Source organism: Podarcis erhardii (genome assembly GCF_964252035.2).
Source record: "Podarcis erhardii genome assembly, chromosome: Z".
NCBI lineage: Eukaryota > Metazoa > Chordata > Lepidosauria > Squamata > Lacertidae > Podarcis > Podarcis erhardii.
The window spans coordinates 51,540,958-51,564,512 of NC_138504.1; the positions used below are offsets into that span (position 1 = coordinate 51,540,958).

Sequence of the window (23,555 nt, forward strand, 5' to 3'; positions counted from 1 at the left end):
CCAGGGAAGAAGGAGGAAGAGGATGGAGAGGCGAGGAATCCCCCCCTCCCCGGAAAAGGATGCTCTGATGCGAGGAATTGGTACCCAGAGAGGAGGGAGGAAGAGGATAATTGGTACCCAGGAAATGGTGAGGAAGGAGAGTAATTGGTACCCAGGAAGGAGGGAGGAAAGGGACTAATTGATACTCAGGAAATAGGGAGGGAGGGGAGGAATTGGTACCCAGGAAATGGGGAGGATGGAGAGTAATTGGTACCCAGGAAGGAGGGAGGAAGAGGAAAACGATGCTCTGAGGAGAGTAATTGGTACCCAGGGAGGAAGAGGATGGAGAGGGCGAGGTATTATTTTCCCGGAAGGAAAATGATGCTGCGGGGAGAGGAATTGGTACCCAGGGAAGAAGGAGGAAGAGGATGGAGAGGCGAGGAATCCCCCCCCCGGAAAAGGATGCTCTGATGCGAGCAATTGGTACCCAGAGAGGAGGGAGGAAGAGGATAATTGGTACCCAGGAAATGGTGAGGAAAGAGAGCAATTGGTACCCAGGAAGGAGGGAGGAAAGGGACTAATTGATACTCAGGAAATAGGGAGGGAGGGGAGTAATTGGTACCCAGGAAATGGGGAGGATGGAGAGTAATTGGTACCCAGGAAGGAGGGAGGAAGAGGAAAACGATGCTCCGAGGAGAGTAATTGGCACCCAGGGAGGAAGAGGATGGAGAGGGCGAGGTATTATTTTCCCAGAAGGAAAACGATGCTGCGGGGAGAGGAATTGGTACCCAGGAAAGGAGGAAGAGGGTGAGAGGTTGGGGAATTCCCCCCCCCCCAGGAAAATGATGCTCCAAGGAGAGCATTTCGTACCCAGGGAGGAGGGAGGAAGAGGATGGAGAGGGCGAGGCATGATTTTCCCGGAAGGAAAACGATGCTCCGGGGAGACGAATTGGTACCCAGGGAGGAAGAGGATGGAGAGGGCGAGGAGTAATTGGTACCCAGAGAGGAGGGAGGAAGAGGATGGAGAGGCCGAGGTATTATTTTCCCGGAAGGAAAACGATGCTGCGGGGAGAGGAATTGGTACCCAGGGAAGGAGGAGGAAGAGGATGGAGAGGCGAGGAACCCCCCCCCCGGAAATGGATGCTCTGATGTGAGCAATTGGTACCCAGGGAGGAGGGAGGAAGAGGATGGAGAGGGCGAGGTATTATTTCCCCGGAAGGAAAATGATGCTGCGGGGAGAGGAATTGGTACCCAGGGAAGGAGGAGGAAGAGGATGGAGAGGCGAGGAACCCCCCCCCCCGGAAATGGATGCTCTGATGTGAGCAATTGGTACCCAGGGAGGAGGGAGGAAGAGGATGGAGAGGGCGAGGTATTATTTCCCCGGAAGGAAAACGATGCTGCGGGGAGAGGAATTGGTACCCAGGGAATGAGGAGGAAGGGGATGGAGAGGCGAGGAATCCCCCCCCCCCGGAAAAGGATGCTCTGATGCTCTGATGCGAGCAATTGGTACCCAGAGAGGAGGGAGGAAGAGGGTGAGAGGCCGAGGGATGAGTTTCCCGGAAGGAAAACGATGCTGCGGGGAGACGAATTGGTACCCAGGGAGGAAGAGGATGGAGAGGGCGAGGGGTGATTGGTACCCGGGGGCGAAGGAGGAAGAGGATAGAGAGGTATTATTTTCCCGGAAGGAAAACAATGCTGCGGGGAGAGGAATTGGTACCCAGGGAGGAAGAAGGGGGGAAGGATGGAGGAGGAGGAGGATGGAGAGGAAACAGAAGCTACATGAAGAGTAATTGGTACCCAGGGAGGAAGAGGATGGAGAGGGCGAGGGGTGATTGGTACCCGGGGGGGGGAAGGAGGAAGAGGATAGAGAGGTATTATTTTCCCGGAAGGAAAACGATGCTGCAAGGAGAGAAATTGGTACCCAGGGAGGGAGGAGGAAGAGGATGGAGAGGGCGAGGGGTGATTGGTACCCAGAGAGGAGGGAGGAAGAGGGTGAGGGGCCGGGGGATTAGTTTCCTGGAAGGAAAACGATGCTGCGGGGAGAGGAATTGGTACCCAGGGAAGGAGGAGGAAATAGGGAGGATAGGGAGGAATTGGGAGGAAATAAGGAGGATAGAGAGGGAAGGAGGAGGAAGAGGGTGAGAGGCTGGGGGATTCCCTCCCCCCAGGAAAATGATGCTCCAAGGAGAGCATTTGGTACCCAGGGAGGAAGAGGATGGAGAGGGCGAGGTATTATTTTCCCGGAAGGAAAACGATGCTCAGAGTGGTACCCAAGGAGGAAGGGGAAGGATGCAGGACGAAGCAGGAAGTAGAAGGATGCTTCCAGGAGGAGGAGGAAGGAGGCAGGAGGAAGCAGGAAGTAGAAGGATGCTTGAAGGAGGAGGAGGAAGGAGGCAGGAGGAAGCAGGAAGTAGAAGGATGCTTGAAGGAGGAGGAGGAAGGAGGCAAGAGGAGGAGGAAGGAGAAGGATGCTTCCGGGAGGAGGAGGAAGGAGGCAGGAGGAGGCAGGAAGTAGAAGGATGCTTCCGGGAGGAGGAGGAAGGAGGCAGGAGGAGACAGGAAGTAGAAGGATGCTTGAAGGAGGAGGAGGAAGGAGGCAGGAGGAGACAGGAAGTAGAAGGATGCTTGAAGGAGGAGGAGGAAGGAGGCAGGAGGAAGCAGGAATTAGAAGGATGCTTCCGGGAGGAGGAGGCAGGAGGCAGGAGGAGGCAGGAAGTAGAAGGATGCTTGAAGGAGGAGGAGGAAGGAGGCAGGAGGAGACAGGAAGTAGAAGGATGCTTGAAGGAGGAGGAGGAAGGAGGCAGGAGGAGACAGGAAGTAGAAGGATGCTTGAAGGAGGAGGAGGAAGGAGGCAGGAGGAGACAGGAAGTAGAAGGATGCTTGAAGGAGGAGGAGGGAGGCAGGAGGAGACAGGAAGTAGAAGGATGCTTGAAGGAGGAGGAGGGAGGCAGGAGGAGACAGGAAGTAGAAGCATGCTTCCGGGAGGAGGAGGGAGGAGGCAGGAGGAGGAGGAAGGAGAAGGATGCTGGAAGGAGGAGGAGGAAGGAGGCAAGAGGAGGAGGAAGGAGAAGAATGCTTCCAGGAGGAGGAGGAAGGAGGCAGGAGGAGACAGGAAGGAGAAGGATGCTTCCGGGAGGAGGAGGAAGGAGGCAGGATGAGACAGGAAGTAGAAGGATGCTTGAAGGAAGAGGAGGAAGGAGGCAGGAGGAGACAGGAAGTAGAAGGATGCTTGAAGGAGGAGGAGGAAGGAGGCAGGAGGAAGCAGGAATTAGAAGGATGCTTCCGGGAGGAGGAGGAAGGAGGCAGGAGGAGGCAGGAAGGAGAAGGATGCTTCAAGGAGGAGGAGGAAGGAGGCAGGAGGAGCCAGGAAGTAGAAGGATGCTTCCGGGAGGAGGAGGAAGGAGGCAGGAGGAGACAGGAAGTAGAAGGATGCTTGAAGGAGGCAGGAGGAAGGAGGCAGGAGGAGACAGGAAGGAGAAGGATGCTTCCGGGAGGAGGAGGAAGGAGGCAGGAGGAGGAGGAAGTAGAAGGATGCTTCCGGGAGGAGGAGGAAGGAGGCAGGAGGAGGAGGAAGTAGAAGGATGCTTCCGGGAGGAGGAGGAAGGAGGCAGGAGGAGACAGGAAGTAGAAGGATGCTTCCGGGAGGAGGAGGAAGGAGGCAGGAGGAGACAGGAAGTAGAAGGATGCTTCAAGGAGTAGGAGTGGTACCCAAGGAAGAGGAAGAGTGGGGGGGGCAGAGATTGAGAAGTCAAGGGATGCTCTTCCTCCTTCCTCCCTGGGTACCAATTACTCTCCTTGCACCATCGTTTTCCTTCCGGGAAAATAATACCTCGGCCTCTCACCCTCTTCCTCCTTCCTCTCTGGGTACCAATTACTCTCCTCCAGGGGGAAAACCCCTCCCCCTCCTCCCCCTCCCTGGGTACCTATTACTCTTCTCAGAGCGTCTGTTTCCTCTCCATCCTCCTCCCCTCCCCCTTCTTCCCTCCTCCCTGGGTACCAATTACTCTCCTTCCTCCCCATTTCCTGGGTACCAATTACTCCCCTTCCTCCCCATTTCCTGGGTACCAATCACTCCCCTTCCTCCCTATTACTCTCCTTCCTCCCTATTTCCTGGGTACGAATTACTCTCCTTGGAGCATCGTTTTCCTTCCAGGAAAGTAATCCCTCAGCCTCTCACCCTCTTCCTCCTCCCTGGGTACCAATTACTCTCCTCGGAGCATCGTTTTCCTCTTCCTCCCCATTTCCTGGGAACCAATTACTCCCCTTCCTCCCTATTACTCTCCTTCCTTTCTACTTCCTGGGTACCAATTACTCACAACTACTCTCCTTCCTCCCCACTTCCTGAGTACCAATTACTCACAACTCTCCTTCCTCCCCACTTCCTGAATACCAGTTACTCACAAATTACTCCCTTCCTCCCTACTTCCTGGGTACCAATTACTCCCCTTCCTCCTTATCACCCTCCTTCCTCCCTACTTCCTTGGTACCAATTACTCTCCTTCCTCCCTATTTCCTGAGTACCAATTATTCACCACTCTCCTTCCTCCCCACTTCCTGAGCACCAGTTACTCACAAATAACTCCCTTCCTCCATATTTCCTGAGTACCAATTACTCACCACTCTCCTTCCTCCCCACTTCCTGAGTACCAGTTACTCACAAATTACTCCCTTCCTCCCTACTTCCTGGGTACCAATTACTCCCCTTCCTCCCTATCACCCTCCTTCCTCCCTACTTCCTGGGTACCAATTACTCTCCTTCCTCCCTATTTCCTGAGTACCAATCACTCACCACTCTCCTTCCTCCCCACTTCCTGAGCACCAGTTACTCACAAATTACTCCCTTCCTCCCTATTTCCTGAGTACCAATTACTCCCCTTCTTCCCTATTACTCTCCTTCCTCCCTACTTCCTGAGTACCAATTACTCACCACTCTCCTTCCTCCCCACTTCCTGAGTGCCAGTTACTCACAAATTACTCCCCTCCTCCCTGAGTACCGATTACTCACAACCACTCTCCTTCCTCCCTATTTCCCGAGTATCAATTACTCACAAATCACTCTACTCCCCACTTCCTGGGTACCAATCACTCCCATTCCTCACCATTTCCTGGGTACCAATTACTCCCCTTCCTCCCTATTTCCTGAGTACCGATCACTCACCAATTACTCCCCTTCCTCACCATTTCCTGGGTACCAATTACTCCCCTTCCTCCCTATTTCCTGAGTACCAATCACTCACCCATTACCCCCCTTCCTCACCATTTCCTGGGTACCAATTCCTCCCCTTCCTCCCTATTTCCTGAGTACCGATCACTCACCAATTACTCCCCTTCCTCACCATTTCCTGGGTACCAATTACTCCCCTTCCTCCCTATTTCCTGAGTACCAATCACTCACCAATTACTCTCCTTCCTCACCATTTCCTGGGTACCAATTACTCCCCTTCCTCCCTATTTCCTGAGTACCGATCACTCACCAATCACTCCCCTTCCTCACCATTTCCTGGGTACCAATTACTCCCCTTCCTCCCTATTTCCTGAGTACCAATTACTCACCACTCTCCTTCCTCCCCACTTCCTGAGTACCAGTTACTCACAAATCACGCCCTTCCTCCCTACTTCCTGAGTACCGGCTACTCACCAACTACTCTCCTTCCTCCCTATTTCCCAAGTACCAATTACTCACAAATCACCCTACTTCCTACTTCCTGGGTACCCATTACTCCCCTTCCTCCCCATTTCCTGGGTACCAATTACCTGGGTACTGGGCGTCGGGAACCTTAGTTTGCTCCCGGGAACTGTAGTTCATTCAGGGCAATCGCAGTACATTCAGGGCGCCTGGGAACTGTAGTTCATTCAGGGCAATTGAGATCATTCCAGGCGCCTGGGAACTGTAGTTCATTCAGGACTATCGCAGGTCATTCAAAGCGCCTGGGAACTGTAGTTCATTCAGGGCAATCGCAGGTCATTCCAGGCGCTTGGGAACTGTAGTTCATTCAGGGGAATCACAGTATATTCAGGGCGCCTGGGAACTGTAGTTCATTCAGGGCAATTGAGATCATTCCAGGCGCCTGGGAACTGTAGTTCATTCAGGGCAATCACAGTTCATTCAAAGCGCCTGGGAACTGTAGTTCATTCAGGGCAATCGCAGGTCGTTCCAGGCGCCTGGGAACTGTAGTTCATTCAGGGCAATCGCAGGTCATTCCAGGCGCCTGGGAACTGTAGTTCATTCAGGGCTATCGCAGGTCATTCAAAGCGCCTGGGAACTGTAGTTCATTCAGGGCAACTGAGATCATTCCAGGCGCTTGGGAACTGTAGTTCATTCAGGGCAATCGCAGGTCATTCCAGGCGCCTGGGAACTGTAGTTCATTCAGGGCTATCGCAGGTCATTCCAGGCGCCTGGGAACTGTAGTTCATTCAGGGCAATTGAGATCATGCCAGGCGCCTGGGAACTGTAGTTCATTCAGGGCAATTGAGATCATTCCAAGCGCCTGGGAACTGTAGTTCATTCAGGGCAATTGAGATCATTCCAGGCACATGGGAACCGTAGTTTATTCGGCGCCTGGGAACCATAGCGCCCCAGAGGATTCTGGGAACTGTGGCGCCCTGAGGATTCTGGGAACCGTAGCACCCCAGAGGATTCTGGGAACCTTAGAGCCAAACACCAACCCAATCAGTAACAATAATCCGTTTATTTCCAGTACTAGGTGCCGGGAACCGTAGCGCCCCAGAGGATTCTGGGAACTGTAGCGCCCAGAGGATTCTGGGAACCATAGCGCCAAACACCAACCCAACCAGTAACAATAATCCATTTAGTTCCAGTTCTAGGCGCCGGAAACTGTAGCGCCCCAGAAGATTCTGGGAAATGTAGCGCCCCGAGGATTCTGGGAACCATAGCGCCCACCAAAAGAGGATTCTGGGAACCGTAGCGGCCACCCAAAGAGGATTCTGGGAACTGTAGCGCCAAATCCAAACTCAACCAGTAACACCAATCCTTTTATTCCCACTACTAGGCGCTGGAAACTGTAGTGCCCAGAGGATTCTGGGAACTGTAGCGTCCTGAGGATTCTGGGAACCGTAGCACCCCAGAGGATTCTGGGAACTGTAGCGCCCACCAAAAGAGGATTCTGGGAACTGTAGCGCCAAATCCAAACTCAACCAGTAACACCAATCCTTTTATTTCCAGTATTAGGCGCCGGGAACCGTAGCGCCCCAGAGGATTCTGGGAACCGTAGCGCCCTGAGGATTCTGGGAACCGTAGCGCCCTGAGGATTCTGGGAACCGTAGCACCCCAGAGGATTCTGGGAACCTTAGAGCCAAACACCAACCCAACCAGTAACAATAATCCGTTTATTTCCAGTACTAGGTGCCGGGAACCGTAGCGCCCAGAGGATTCTGGGAACTGTAGCGCCCAGAGGATTCTGGGAACCATAGCGCCAAACACCAACCCAACCAGTAACAATAATCCATTTATTTCCAGTTCTAGGCGCCGGGAACCGTAGCGCCCAGAGGATTCTGGGAACTGTAGCGCCCAGAGGATTCTGGGAACTGTAGCGCCCCAGAGGATTCTGGGAACTGTAGTACCCAACAAAAGAGGATTCTGGGAACCGTAGCGCCCACCCAAAGAGGATTCTGGGAACTGTAGCGCCAAACCCAAACCCAACCAGGAACACCAATCCTTTTATTCCCAGTACTAGGCGCCGGAAACTGTAGCGCCCCAGAAGATTCTGGGAAATGTAGCGCCCTGAGGATTCTGGGAACCATAGCGCCCACCAAAAGAGGATTCTGGGAACCGTAGCGCCCACCAAAAGAGGATTCTGGGAACTGTAGCGTCCACCAAAAGAGGATTCTGGGAACTGTAGCGCCAAATCCAAACTCAGCCAGTAATCCTTTTATTCCCAGTACTAGGCGCTGGAAACTGTAGCGCCCCAGAGGATTCTGGGAACCGTAGCGCCCTGAGGATTCTGGGAACTGTAGCGCCCACCAAAAGAGGATTCTGGGAACTGTAGCGCCAAATCCAAACTCAACCAGTAACACCAATCCTTTTATTCCCAGTACTAGGCGCTGGAAACTGTAGCGCCCCAGAGGATTCTGGGAACTGTAGCGCCCGAGGATTCTGGGAACCATAGCGCCCACCAAAAGAGGATTCTGGGAACCGTAGCGCCCACCAAAAGAGGATTCTGGGAACTGTAGTGCCAAATCCAAACTCAACCAGTAACACCAATCCTTTTATTTCCAGTATTAGGCGCCGGGAACCGTAGCGCCCCAGAGGATTCTGGGAACTGTGGCGCCCTGAGGATTCTGGGAACCGTAGCACCCCAGAGGATTCTGGGAACCTTAGCGCCAAACACCAACCCAACCAGTAACACCAATCCTTTTATTCCCAGTACTAGGCGCCGGGAACCGTAGCACCCCAGAGGATTCTGGGAACCTTAGCGCCAAACACCAACCCAACCAGTAACACCAATCCTTTTATGTCCAGTATTAGGCGCCGGAAACCGTAGCGCCCCAGAGGATTCTGGGAACCGTAGCGCCCCAGAGGATTCTGGGATCTGTAGCGCCCAGAGGATTCTGGGAACTGTAGCGCCCCAGAGGATTCTGGGAACTGTGGCGCCCTGAGGATTCTGGGAACCGTAGCGCCCCAGAGGATTCTGGGAACTGTAGCGCCCACCCAAAGAGGATTCTGGGAACCGTAGCGCCAAACACCAACCCAACCAGTAACACCAATCCTTTTATTTCCAGTATTAGGCGCCGGGAACCGCAGCACCCCAGAGGATTCTGGGAACCGTAGCGCCCTGAGGATTCTGGGAACTGTGGCGCCGCGAGGATTCTGGGAACTGTAGCGCCCACCAAAAGAGGATTCTGGGAACTGTAGCGCCAAATCCAAACTCAACCAGTAACACCAATCCTTTTATTCCCAGTACTAGGCGCTGGAAACTGTAGCGCCCAGAGGATTCTGGGAACTGTAGCGCCCACCAAAAGAGGATTCTGGGAACCGTAGCGCCCACCCAAAGAGGATTCTGGGAACTGTAGCGCCAAACCCAAACCCAACCAGGAACACCAATCCTTTTATTCCCTGTACTAGGCGCTGGAAATTGTAGCGCCCAGAGGATTCTGGGAACTGTAGCGCCCAGAGGATTCTGGGAACCATAGCGCCAAACACCAACCCAACCAGTAACAATAATCCATTTAGTTCCAGTTCTAGGCGCCGGAAACTGTAGCGCCCCAGAAGATTCTGGGAAATGTAGCGCCCCAAGGATTCTGGGAACCATAGCGCCCACCAAAAGAGGATTCTGGGAACTGTAGCGCCAAATCCAAACTCAACCAGTAACACCAATCCTTTTATTCTCAGTACTAGGCGCTGGAAACTGTAGCTCCCCAGAATATTCTGGGAAATGTAGCGCCCCGAGAATTCTGGGAACTGTAGCGCCCACCAAAAGAGGATTCTGGGAACTGTAGCGTCCACCAAAAGAGGATTCTGGGAACTGTAGCGTCCACCAAAAGGGGATTCTGGGAACCGTAGCGCCAAACCCAAACCCAACCAGGAACACCAATCCTTTTATTCCCAGTACTAGCCGCTGGAAACTGTAGCGCCCCAGAGGATTCTGGGAACCGTAGCGCCCACCAAAAGAGGATTCTGGGAACCGTAGCGCACACCCAAAGAGGATTCTGGGAACTGTAGCGCCAAATCCAAACTCAACCAGTAACACCAATCCTTTTATTCCCAGTACTAGGCGCTGGAAACTGTAGTGCCCAGAGGATTTTGGGAACTGAAGCGGCCAGAGGATTCTGGGAACCGTAGCGCCCACCAAAAGAGGATTCTGGGAACCGTAGCGCCCACCAAAAGAGGATTCTGGGAACTGTAGCGCCCACCAAAAGAGGATTCTGGGAACTGTAGCGCCAAATCCAAACTCAACCAGTAACACCAATCCTTTTATTCCTAGTACTAGGCGCTGGAAACTGTAGTGCCCAGAGGATTCTGGGAACTGTAGCGGCCAGAGGATTCTGGGAACCGTAGCACCCCAGAGGATTCTGGGAACCGTAGCGCCAAACACCAACCCAACCAGTAACAATAATTCAGGGCAATCGCAGTACATTCAGGGCGCCTGGGAACTGTAGTTCATTCAGGGAAATCACATGTCATTCCAGGCGCCTGGGAACTGTAGTTCATTCAGGGCAATCGCAGGTCATTCCAGGCGCCTGGGAACTGTAGTTCATTCAGGGCAATCGCAGGTCATTCAAAGCGCCTGGGAACTGTAGTTCATTCAGGGCAAGCGCAGGTCATTCAAGGCGCCTGGGAACTGTAGTTCATTCAGGGCAACTGAGATCATTCCAGGCACCTGGGAACTGTAGTTCATTCAGGGCAATTGAGATCATTCCAGGCGCCCGGGAACTGTAGTTCATTCAGGGCAATTGAGATCATTCCAGGCGCCTGGGAACTGTAGTTCATTCAGGGCAATCGCAGGTCATTCAAAGCGCCTGGGAACTGTAGTTCATTCAGGGCAACTGAGATCATTCAAAGCGCCTGGGAACTGTAGTTCATTCAGGGCTATCGCAGGTCATTCCAGGCGCCTGGGAACTGTAGTTCATTCAGGGCAACTGAGGTCATTCCAGGCGCCTGGGAACTGTAGTTCATTCAGGGCAATCACAGGTCGTTCCAAGCGCCTGGGAACTGTAGTTCATTCAGGGCAATTGAGAGCATTCCAGGCGCCTGGGAACTGTAGTTCATTCAGGGCAATTGCAGGTCATTCAAAGCGCCTGGGAACTGTAGTTCATTCAGGGCAATCGCAGGTCATTCAAAGCGCCTGGGAACTGTAGTTCATTCAGGGCAATCGCAGGTCATTCAAAGCGCCTGGGAACTGTAGTTCATTCAGGGCTATCGCAGGTCATTCAAAGCGCCTGGGAACTGTAGTTCATTCAGGGCAATCACAGTTCATTCAAAGCGCCTGGGAACTGTAGTTCATTCAGGGCAATCGGTCATTCCAGGCGCCTGGGAACTGTAGTTCATTCAGAGCAAGCGCCTGGAAACTGTAGTTTATTCAGAGCAAACACAGGTCATTCTGGGCGCTTGGGAACTGTAGTATATTCAGGGCGCCTGGGAACTGTAGTTCATTCAGGGCTATCGCAGGTCGTTCCAAGCGCCTGGGAACTGTAGTTCATTCAGGGCAATCACAGTTCATTCAAAGCGCCTGGGAACTGTAGTTCATTCAGGGCAATTGAGATCATTCCAGGCGCCTGGGAACTGTAGTTCATTCAGGGCCATTGAGATCATTCCAGGCGCCTGGGAACTGTAGTTCATTCAGGGCAATCACAGGTCATTCAAAGCGCCTGGGAACTGTAGTTCATTCAGGGCAATTGAGATCATTCCAGGCGCCTGGGAACTGTAGTTCATTCAGGGCCATTGAGATCATTCCAGGCGCCTGGGAACTGTAGTTCATTCAGGGCAATCACAGGTCATTCAAAGCGCCTGGGAACTGTAGTTCATTCAGGGCAATTGAGAGCATTCCAGGCGCTTGGGAACTGTAGTTCATTCAGGGAAATCGCAGGTCATTCCAGGCGCTTGGGAACTGTAGTTCATTCAGGGCAATCACAGTTCATTCAAAGCGCCTGGGAACTGTAGTTCATTCAGGGCAATCACAGTTCATTCAAAGCGCCTGGGAACTGTAGTTCATTCAGGGCAATTGAGATCATTCCAGGCGCCTGGGAACTGTAGTTCATTCAGGGCTATCGCAGGTCATTCCAGGCGCCTGGGAACTGTAGTTCATTCAGGGCTATCGCAGGTCATTCCAGGCGCTTGGGAACTGTAGTTCATTCAGGGCAATTGAGATCATTCCAGGCGCCTGGGAACTGTAGTTCATTCACGGCAATTGAGAGCATTCCAGGCGCCTGGGAACTGTAGTTCATTCAGGGCTATCGCAGGTCATTCCAGGCGCCTGGGAACTGTAGTTCATTCAGGGCCATTGAGATCATTCCAGGCGCCTGGGAACTGTAGTTCATTCAGGGCAATCACAGTTCATTCAAAGCGCCTGGGAACTGTAGTTCATTCAGGGCAATTGAGATCAATCCAGGCGCTTGGGAACTGTAGTTCATTCAGGGCAATTGAGATAATTCCAGGCGCCTGGGAACTGTAGTTCATTCAGGGCAATTGAGATCATTCCAAGCGCCTGGGAACTGTAGTTCATTCAGGGCCATTGAGATCATTCCAGGCACATGGGAACCGTAGTTTATTCGGCGCCTGGGAACCATAGCGCCCCAGAGGATTCTGGGAACTGTGGCGCCCTGAGGATTCTGGGAACCGTAGCACCCCAGAGGATTCTGGGAACCTTAGAGCCAAACATCAACCCAATCAGTAACAATAATCCGTTTATTTCCAGTACTAGGTGCCGGGAACCGCAGCGCCCCAGAGGATTCTGGGAACTGTAGCGCCCAGAGGATTCTGGGAACCATAGCGCCAAACACCAACCCAACCAGTAACAATAATCCATTTAGTTCCAGTTCTAGGCGCCGGAAACTGTAGCGCCCCAGAAGATTCTGGGAAATGTAGCGCCCCGAGGATTCTGGGAACCATAGCGCCCACCAAAAGAGGATTCTGGGAACCGTAGCGCCCACCCAAAGAGGATTCTGGGAACTGTAGCGCCAAACCCAAACCCAACCAGGAACACCAATCCTTTTATTCCCAGTACTAGGCGCCGGAAACTGTAGTGCCCCAGAAGATTCTGGGAAATGTAGCGCCCCGAGGATTCTGGGAACCATAGCGCCCACCAAAAGAGGATTCTGGGAACTGTAGCGTCCACCAAAAGAGGATTCTGGGAACTGTAGCGTCCACCAAAAGGGGATTCTGGGAACTGTAGCGCCAAATCCAAACTCAACCAGGAACACCAATCCTTTTATTCCCAGTACTAGGCGCTGGAAACTGTAGCGTCCAGAGGATTCTGGGAACTGTAGCGCCCCGAGGATTCTGGGAACCGTAGCGCCCCAGAGGATTCTGGGAACTGTAGTACCCAACAAAAGAGGATTCTGGGAACCGTAGCGCCCACCCAAAGAGGATTCTGGGAACTGTAGCGCCCACCCAAAGAGGATTCTGGGAACTGTAGCGCCAAATCCAAACTCAACCAGGAACACCAATCCTTTTATTCCCAGTACTAGGCGCTGGAAACCGTAGTGCCCAGAGGATTCTGGGAACTGTATCGCCCACCTAAAGAGGATTCTGGGAACCGTAGCGCCAAACACAAACCCAACCAGTAACACCAATCCTTTTATTCCCAGTACTAGGCGCCGGGATCTGTAGCGCCCCAGAGGATTCTGGGAACTGTAGCGCCCAGAGGATTCTGGGAACCTTAGCGCCAAACACCAACCCAACCAGTAACAATAATCCATTTATTTCCAGTTCTAGGCGCCGGGAACCGTAGCGCCCCAGAGGATACTGGGAACTGTAGCGCCCAGAGGATTCTGGGAACCATAGCCCCAAACACCAACCCAACCAGTAACAATAATCCATTTATTTCCAGTTCTAGGTGCCGGGAACCGTAGCGCCCAGAGGATTCTGGGAACCGTAGCGCCCAGAGGATTCTGGGAACCGTAGCACCCCAGAGGATTCTGGGAACTGTAGCGCCCACCAAAAGGGGATTCTGGGAACCGTAGCGCCAAACCCAAACCCAACCAGTAACACCAATCCTTTTATTCCCACTACTAGGCGCTGGAAACTGTAGCGCCCAGAGGATTCTGGGAACTGTAGCGCCCTGAGGATTCTGGGAACCGTAGCACCCCAGAGGATTCTGGGAACCTTAGCGCCAAACACCAACCCAACCAGTAACAATAATCCGTTTATTTCCAGTACTAGGTGCCGGGAACCGCAGCGCCCCAGAGGATTCTGGGAACTGTAGCGCCCCAGAGGATTCTGGGAACTGTAGCACCCACCAAAAGAGGATTCTGGGAACTGTAGCGCCCACCAAAAGAGGATTCTGGGAACTGTAGTGCCAAATCCAAACTCAACCAGTAACACCAATCCTTTTATTTCCAGTATTAGGCGCCGGGAACTGTAGCGCCCCAGAGGATTCTGGGAACTGTAGCGCCCCAGAGGATTCTGGGAACTGTAGCGCCCACCAAAAGAGGATTCTGGGAACCGTAGCGCCCACCAAAAGAGGATTCTGGGAACCGTAGCGCCCACCAAAAGAGGATTCTGGGAACTGTAGCGCCAAATCCAAACTCAACCAGTAACACCAATCCTTTTATTCCCAGTACTAGGCGCTGGAAACTGTAGCGCCCCAGAGGATTCTGGGAACTGTAGCGCCCACCCAAAGAGGATTCTGGGAACCTTAGCGCCAAACACCAACCCAACCAGTAACAATAATCCTTTTATTCCCAGTACTAGGCGCCGGGAACCGTAGCGCCCAGAGGATTCTGGGAACCTTAGCGCCAAACACCAACCGAACCAGTAACAATAATCCATTTATTTCCAGTTCTAGGCGCCGGGAACCGTAGCGCCCAGAGGATTCTGGGAACTGTAGCGCCCAGAGGATTCTGGGAACCGTAGCGCCCAGAGGATTCTGGGAACTGTAGCGCCCAGAGGATTCTGGGAACCGTAGCGCCCAGAGGATTCTGGGAACTGTAGCGCCCAGAGGATTCTGGGAACCGTAGCGCCAAACACCAACCCAACCAGTAACAATAATCCATTTATTTCCAGTTCTAGGCGCCGGGAACTGTAGCGCCCAGAGGATTCTGGGAACTGTAGCGCCCCGAGGATTCTGGGAACCGTAGCGTCAAACACCAACCCAACCAGTAACAATAATCCATTTATTTCCAGTTCTAGGCGCCGGGAACTGTAGCGCCCAGAGGATTCTGGAAACCTTAGCGCCAAACACCAACCCAACCAGTAACAATAATCCATTTATTTCCAGTTCTAGGCGCCGGGAACCGTAGCGCCCAGAGGATTCTGGGAACTGTAGCGCCCAGAGGATTCTGGGAACCGTAACGCCCAGAGGATTCTGGGAACCGTAGGGCCCCGACCTACCGGCCGGAACTACGTTTCCCAGCAGCGCCCGGCTCAGGACCAGGTTTCGGATTGGAAGCGCCCGGCCCGTTCCAGCGCCGCCAGGAAGTCGGCCGCCTCAGTTGCCGTCATGGCGCCTTGGGACTGGAACACGGCGCGCAGGGCGCCGGCCACGGCGTCGGGAACCTCCTTGGCGCTCCTGGAATAATAATAATAATAATAATAATAATAATAATAATAATAATAATAATAATAATATTTATTGTTAATTACAAGTAATACTTCTAATAATAGTAGATATAATAATGATGATAATAGTAGTAGTAGTAGTAATAATAATAATAATAATAATAATAATAGTAGAAGTATTTTTTTATTTACTACTAATACTTCTAATAATAGTACATATAATTCTAATAGTAGTAGTAGTAGTAATAATAATAATTAATAATAATAATTAATTAATAATAATAATAATAATAATAATAATAATAATAATAATAAATACATATATTAATGAAGAAACACTAATGATGTAGTAGTAGTAGTAAAAATGCATATATTAATGAATTAATGCATAATACTAATAATAATACTAAAATACTGATATAATAATAATAATAATAATAATAATAATAATAATAATAATTAATTACAAGTAATACTTCTAATAATAGTAGATATAATAATGATGATAATAGTAGTAGTAGTAATAGTATTTTTTGTTATTTACTACTAATACTTCTAATAATAGTACATATACTAATAGTAGTAGTAGTAGTAGTAGTAGTAGTAATAATAATAATAATAACAACAACAACAATATTTATTGTTAATTAAAGTAATACTTCTAATAATAGTAGATATAATAATGATGATAATAGTAGTAGTAGTAATAATAATAATAATAGTAGTAGTAGTAGTAGTAGTAGTAGTATTTTTTGTTATTTACTACTAATACTTCTAATAATAGTACATATAATACTACTACTACTACTACTACTACTAGTAGTAGTAGTAATAATAATAATAATAATAATAATAATAATAATAATAATAATATTTATTGTTAATTACAAGTAATACTTCTAATAATAGTAGATATAATAATGATGATAATAGTAGTAGTAGTAATAATACTAGTAGTAGTAGTAGTATTTTTTATTTACTACTATTACTTCTAATAATAGTACATATAATACTAATAGTAGTTGTAGTAGTTGTAGTAGTAGTAGTAGTAGTAGTAGTAATAATAATAATAATAATAATAATAATAATAAATACATATATTAATGAAGAAATACTAATGATGTAGTAGTAGTAGTAGTAGTAGTAGTAGTAGTAGTAAAAATGCATATATTAATGAAGAAATAATAATACTAAAATACTGATATAATAATAATAATAATAATGAAATTATTAATTCTAATAACAAGTAGTAGTAATAATAGTAATGATAATAGTAGAAGTAATACATATAACGAAGAAATCTATAATGATACTAATAGTAGTAGTAAGAATAATAATGATGATAATAATGAAGAAATACTAAAACCTAAGGATAATAGTAGAAGTAATACATATAATAATGAGGAAATTAATACTACTACTACTACTACTACTACTAATAATAATAATAATAATAATAATAATAAAAGTAATAGTAGTAATAGTAAAAGTAGTAATAAAAGTAATACTAATAGTAGTAGTAGTAGAAATAATAATAGTAATAATAGTAATAGTAATAGTAATAATAATAATAATAATAATAATAATAATAATAATAATAATTGTTAATTACAAGTAATACTTCTAATAATAGTAGATATAATAATGATGATAACAGTAGTAGTAGTAGTAGTAGTAGTAGTAGTAGTAGTATTTTTTGTTATTTACTACTAATACTTCTAATAATAGTACATATAATACTACTACTACTACTACTACTACTACTACTACTATTATTACTACTACTACTAGTAGTAGTAGTAGTAGTAATAATAATAATAATAATAATAATAATAATAATAAATACATATAATAATGAAGTAGTAGTAGAAATAGTAGTAATAGTAATAGTAATAGTAATAATAATAATAATAACAATAATAACAATAATAATAATAATAATAATAATAAATACATATAATAATGAAGTAGTAGTAGTAATAGTAGTAGTAATAATAATAATAATAATAATAATAATAATAATAATAACAACATATATTAATGAAGTAGTAGTAGTAGTAGTAGTAGTAATAATAATAATAATAATAATAATAATAATAATAAAAACATATATTAATGAAGTAGTAGTAGTAATAGTAGTAATAGTAGTAATAGTAGTAGTAGTAGTAGTAATAATAATAATAATAATAAAAATAATAATAATAATTACATATATTAATGAAGTAGTAGTAGTAGTAATAGTAGTAATAGTAGTAGTAGTAGTAATAACAATAGTAATAGTAATAATAATAATAATAATAATAATAATAATAATAATAATAATAATAATGTTTGAGGAGTACCATCCCGGCGCCCGGCGGCGCTACGACTCACCCGGCCAAATAGATCCAGGCGCCGCGCTGCACTAGATCCCAAACCAGGGCCTGGTTTTCAACCAGGCGGTGCTGGACATAAATCTTCTCGTCCTAAAGGGAAGGGGGGAAATCAATTAATAATATTAAGAAAAACACTCATAATCTATTCTTAATAATAATCAAACTATTATCATCGCTATCATTTGCTCTATAATTATTCTTATTCATTATACATGTATTAATAATGATAACAGCAATAATATATTATTATGAATAATAATATTAATAATAATAATATATATAATAATATTAATAGTATAATTAATAATTAAATAATTAAATAATTAAATGAATAATTAAATAATTAAATAATTGATATTAATATAATAATAATAATATTAATAATAATAATCAAATTATTATTATTATCATTATTATTCATTCGTTATACATATATTATTATTATCAATAATAATAATCAAATTATTATCATTATCATTTTCTCTATTATTATTCAAATTCATTCATTATACATCTATTATTATTAGCATCATGTTCTTCATTATTATGAATTATACATGTATTATTAAGGAGAAGAGTAATAATATATTAATAATCAAATTATCATTATCATTTTCTCTATTATCATTATTCAAATTCATTCATTATACATCCATTATTATTAGCATTATTCTCATTATTAATAATAATCAAATTATCATCATTATCATTTTCTCTATAATTATTCTTATTCATTATACATGTATTAATAATGACAACAGCAATAATATATTATTAATAATAATCAAATCATTATTATTATCATTATTATTCATTATACATATATTATTATTATCATTATTAATAATAATCAAATTATGATCATTATCATTTTCTCTATTATTATTATTCAAATTCATTCATTATACATATATTATTATTAGCATTATTCTCGTTATTAATAATAATCAAATTATCATCATTATCATTTTCTCGATTATTATTCTTCAAATTCATTCATTATACATATATTATTTTTAGCATTATTAATCATTATTAATAAAAATCAAATTATCATCATTATTTTCTCTATTCTTCTTCAAAGATTCTTTATATTGTATTATTAATAATAGTAGCAATAATGTATTATTATTATTATTATTATTATTATTATTATTATTATTATTATTAATATTATTATTAGTCCGCTCTGCTATTGGCCGGCGCTCACCTGATCGCGGGAAAAGGCCGGGAAGACGGACAGGAAGTCCCGGCCGACAAGCTCCGCCCACTCGTCCCGGAAGTAGAAGTCGTGGGCTTGGTGGCGGCAGCCGAAGAACAGGAAGTTGCCTGTGGGAGGAGGCGGGGTTAATAATAATAATAATAATAATAATAATAATAATAATAATAATAGATTAAAAGAAAGAATTTTACATATAATAATGAAGAAATTAATAATAATGATAATAATAATAATAATAATAGATTAAAAGAAAGAATTATACATATAATAATGAAGAAATTAATAATAATGATAATAATGATAATGATAATAATAATAATAATACTTATTAACAATAATAATAATATGATAAATACATATTATTAAATACAAATTCTTATTTATACCCCGCCCACTATTTTTTAATAATAATAATGATAATAGTAATAATAATAATAATAATAATAATAATAATAATAATAATAATAATAATAATTTCTTATTTATACCCCACCCACTATTTTATAATAATAATAATAATAATAATAATAATAATAATATGATAATAATAATAATAATGATTATTTATACCCAGCCCATTATTTTAAATAATAATAATAATGAAAATAATAATAATAATAATACTAATATGATAATAATAATAATAATGATTATTTATACCCAGCCCATTATTTTAATAATAATAATAATAATAATAATAATAATAATAATAATAATAATACCCCACCCACTATTTTTTAATAATAATAGTAATAATAAAAATAAAATAATGAAATAATAATAATAATAAGAATAATTTCTTATTGAGGCCCCGCCCCTTATTTAAATTTCATGCAAATGCCGCCCGGCGCCCACCTCTCTTGCCCTGCGCTACGCGTTCCTGGAGGGCGGCGCGGAAGGGCGCCACCCCGGTGCCGGGCGCCACCAGGAGGACGGGGGTCTGGGGGTCCTGCGGGAACCGTAGCGTCCCCTTCTTCACCCAGAGGGGCACGTGGACGGCGCCTGGGGGTGGAGAAACGTAGCGCGGGGTCAGGTCCGGGCGCGGGAGAAACGTAGCGCGGGCGGGGGAAACGTAGCGCAGGCGTCAGGTTCGGGTGAGGGAGGAACGTAGCGCTGGCAGGGGAAACGTAGCGCAGGCGTCAGGTTCGGGCGCGGGAGAAACGTAGCGCGGGGTCAGGTCCGGGCGCGGGAGAAACGTAGCGCGGGCGTCAGGTTCGGGTGAGGGAGAAACATAGCGCTGGCAGGGGAAACGTAGCGCGGGCGTCAGGTTCGGGCGCGGGAGAAACGTAGCGCGGGCGGGGGAAACGTAGCGCGGGCGTCAGGTTCGGGCGCGGGAGAAACGTAGCGCGGGGTCAGGTCCGGGCGCGGGAGAAACGTAGCGCGGGCGTCAGGTTCGGGTGAGGGAGAAACATAGCGCTGGCAGGGGAAACGTAGCGCAGGCGTCAGGTTCGGGCGCGGGAGAAACGTAGCGCGGGCGGGGAAAACGTAGCGCAGGCGTCAGGTCCGGGTGAGGGAGAAACGTAGTGCAAGCAAGGGAAACGTAGCGCGGGCAGGGGAAACGTAGCGCAGGCGTCAGATCCGGGTGCGGGAGAAACGTAGCGCGGGCGGGGGAGACCTAGCGCGGGGAAGGGAAACGTAGCGCGGGCAGGGGAAACGTAGCGCGGGCAGGGGAAACGTAGCGCGGGCGTCAGGTTCGGGTGAGGGAGGAACGTAGAGCGAGCAAGGGAAACGTAGCGCAAGCAGGGGAAACACTACATTCCGAAGCGCGGGCAGGAGAAACGTAGCGGGGGCAGGGGAAACGTAGCGCAGGCGTCAGGTCCCGGTGCGGGAGAAACGTAGTGCAAGCAAGGGAAACACTACATTCCGAAGCGCGGGCAGGAGAAACGTAGCGCGGGCAGGGGGAACGTAGCGCAGGCGTCAGGTCCCGGTGCGGGAGAAACGTAGCGTGGGCAAGGGAAACATAGCTCTGGCAAGGGAAATGTAGCGCAAGCAGGGGAAACGTAGCGCAGGCGTCAGGTCTGGGTGCGGGAGAAACGTAGAGCGAGCAAGGGAAACAGCGCGGGCAGGGGAAAAGTAGCGCAAGCAGGGGAAACGTAGCGCAGGCATCAGGTCCCGGTGCGGGAGAAACGTAGCGCTGGCAGGAGAAACGTAGCGCGGGCAGGGGAAACGTAGCGCGGGTGTCAGGTCCGGGTGCGGGAGAAACGTAGAGCGCAAGCAGGGGAAACGTAGCGCAGGCGTCAGGTCCGGGTGCGGGAGAAACGTAGCGCACACAAGGGAAACGTAGTGCGTCAGGCCCCAGTGCGGGAAAAACGTAGCGTGGGCAGGAGAAACGTAGCGCGGGCAGGGGAAACGTAGCGCGGGCGTCAGGTCCCGGTGCGGGGGAAACGTAGTGCGGGCAGGGGCAATGTAGCGCGGGCGTCAGGTCACGGTGCGGGAGAAACGTAGCGCGGGCAGGGGAAACGTAGCGCGGGCATCAGGTCCGGGTGCGGGAGAAACGTAGCGCGAGCAAGAGAAACATAGCGCGGGCAGGGGAAACGTAGCGCAAGCAGGGGAAACGTAGCGCAGGCGTCAGGTCCGGGTGCGGGAGAAACGTAGCGCACACAAGGGAAACATAGCGCGGGCAGGGGAAACGTAGCGCGGGCAGGAGAAACGTAGCGCGGACGTCAGGTCCGGGTGCGGGAGAAACGTAGCGTGGGAGGGGAAACGTAGCGCAGGCGTCAGGTCCGGGTGCGGGAGAAACGTAGCGCACACAAGGGAAACATAGCGCGGGCAGGAGAAAGGTAGCCTGGGCATCAGGCCCCGGTGCGGGAGAAACGTAGCGCGGGCAGGAGAAACGTAGCGTCCATTACATTGACTAGAGAAACAGCGCGGGCGCCCATGAGAAACGTAGCGCGGGCGCCCAGCACATAGAAACGTACCACGGGCGCCCAGCCCATTGAAATGAGAAACATAGCGTGGGCGCCCAGCACATTGACAGGAGAAACGTAGCGTGGGCGCCCAGCACATTGACAGGAGAAACGTAGCGCTGGCGTCCAGCGGATTTACAGGAGAAACGTAGCGCGGGTGCCCAGCACGTTGACAGGAGAAACGTAGCGCGGGCGTCCAGTGGATTAACAGGAGAAACGTAGCGCGGACGCCCAGGAGAAACGTTGCATGGGCGCCCAGCACATAGGAGAAACGTAGCGCGGGCGCCAGACTGGCCCAGGCATTTGAGGGGCCCAAGCAAGAGAAATGTAGCGCAGGCGTGAAGCCCATTGACATGAGAAAGATAGCGTGGGCGCCCAGTGCATTGCCAGGAGAAACGTAGCGTGGGCGCCCAGCACTGGCAGGAGAAACGTAGCGCCCGGGAGAAACGTAGCGTGGGCACCCAGGAGAAACGCAGAGCATGCGCCAGACCTGCTTAGAGACTTTGATGGGTCCTGGCGACAGAAACGTAGCGCGGGCGCCCACCCCGCCGGTAGGAGAAACACAGCGCCGGCGCCGGGAGAAACGTAGCGCAGGCGCCAGGAGAAACGTAGCACCCAGCACCCAGAACATTTACAGGATAAAAGTAGCAAGGGAAACATAGCGCGGGCGCCCAGCCCGTCGACAGGAGAAACGTAGCGCGGGAGATTTTCGCACCCGGCGCCGTGCGCTACGACTCACCCTGCGCCGGGTCGAGGGAGGCCAGCCAGTTGGAGCAGAGCCCGCGCCGGGGCCTGGCCAGGCGCGTCTTGTAGCGCACGACGGCCACCAGGATCTGGATGCGGCCGGGCAGCGCCTGGGGAGAAAGGGAGTTGTAGTACGGGCATTGTAGTCCGGGGAATAACAATAATAAAAATATAAAAATAGTAAAAATAGTAATAGTAATAATAATAATAATAATAATAACTTCTTATTTATACCCCACCCACTATTTTTATAATAATAATAATAATAATAATAATAATATTAATAATAATAATAATAATAATAATTTCTTATTTATACCCCGCCCACTATTTTTTCAAATAATAATAATGATAATGATAATAATAATAATGATAATAATAATAATAATAATAATAATAATAATAATTTCTTATTTATACCCCGCCCACTATTTTTAAATAATAATAATAATAATAATAATAATAATAATAATAATAATAATTTCTTATTTATACCCCGCCCACTATTTTTTCAAATAATAATAATGATAATGATAATAATAATAATAATAATAATAATAATAATAATTTCTTATTTATACCCCGCCCACTATTTTTTCAAATAATAATAATGATAATGATAATAATAATAATAACAATAATAATAATAATAATAATAATAATTTCTTATTTATGCCCCGCCCACTATTTTTTCAAATAATAATGATAATGATAATAATAATAATGATAATAATAATAATAATAATAATTTCTTATTTATGCCCCGCCCACTATTTTTTAAAATAATGATAATGATGATGATGATAATAATAATAATAATAATAATAATAATAATAATTTCTTATTTATACACCGCCCACTATTTTTAAATAATAATAATAATAATAATATGATGATAATAATAATAATAATAATGATTATTTATACCCAGCCCCTTATTTTAATAATAATAATAATAATAATAATAATAATAATAATAATTTCTTATTAATACCCCACCCACTATTTTTTACTAATAATAGCAATAATAAAAATAAAATAATGAAATAATAATAATAATAATAATAATAATTTCTTATTAAGACCCCACCCACTATTTTTTACTAATAATAGCAATAATAAAAATAAAATAATGAAATAATAATAATAATAAT

General features: G+C 46.5%; 1 protein-coding gene across 4 annotated transcripts in view; it reads right to left on the reverse strand.

Annotated features, from left to right (window-relative positions):
• Positions 1-7,140: 7,140 nt before the first annotated feature.
• NDOR1 (NADPH dependent diflavin oxidoreductase 1) overlaps positions 7,141-23,555 on the reverse strand; it is a 49,427-nt gene continuing 33,012 nt past the window's right edge. Inside the window, exons 11-17 of one of the 4 annotated variants that reach the window (XR_014152964.1) lie at positions 22,397-22,511; positions 19,607-19,753; positions 18,740-18,858; positions 17,528-17,619; positions 14,983-15,164; positions 14,353-14,384; positions 7,441-7,493 (exon numbers count right to left, since the gene is read on the reverse strand). Coding sequence is in view for 3 of the 4 variants with exons in the window: in XM_081848480.1 (XP_081704606.1) it covers positions 15,020-15,164; positions 17,528-17,619; positions 18,740-18,858; positions 19,607-19,753; positions 22,397-22,511 (618 nt within the window). In the remaining variant the exon portion in view is untranslated. Of the gene's footprint in view, positions 7,225-7,440; positions 7,494-14,349; positions 14,385-14,925; positions 15,165-17,527; positions 17,620-18,739; positions 18,859-19,606; positions 19,754-22,396; positions 22,512-23,555 lie in introns of those variants that run through there. The other 3 variants (XM_081848480.1, XM_081848479.1, XM_081848481.1) reach the window with 3 other exon arrangements.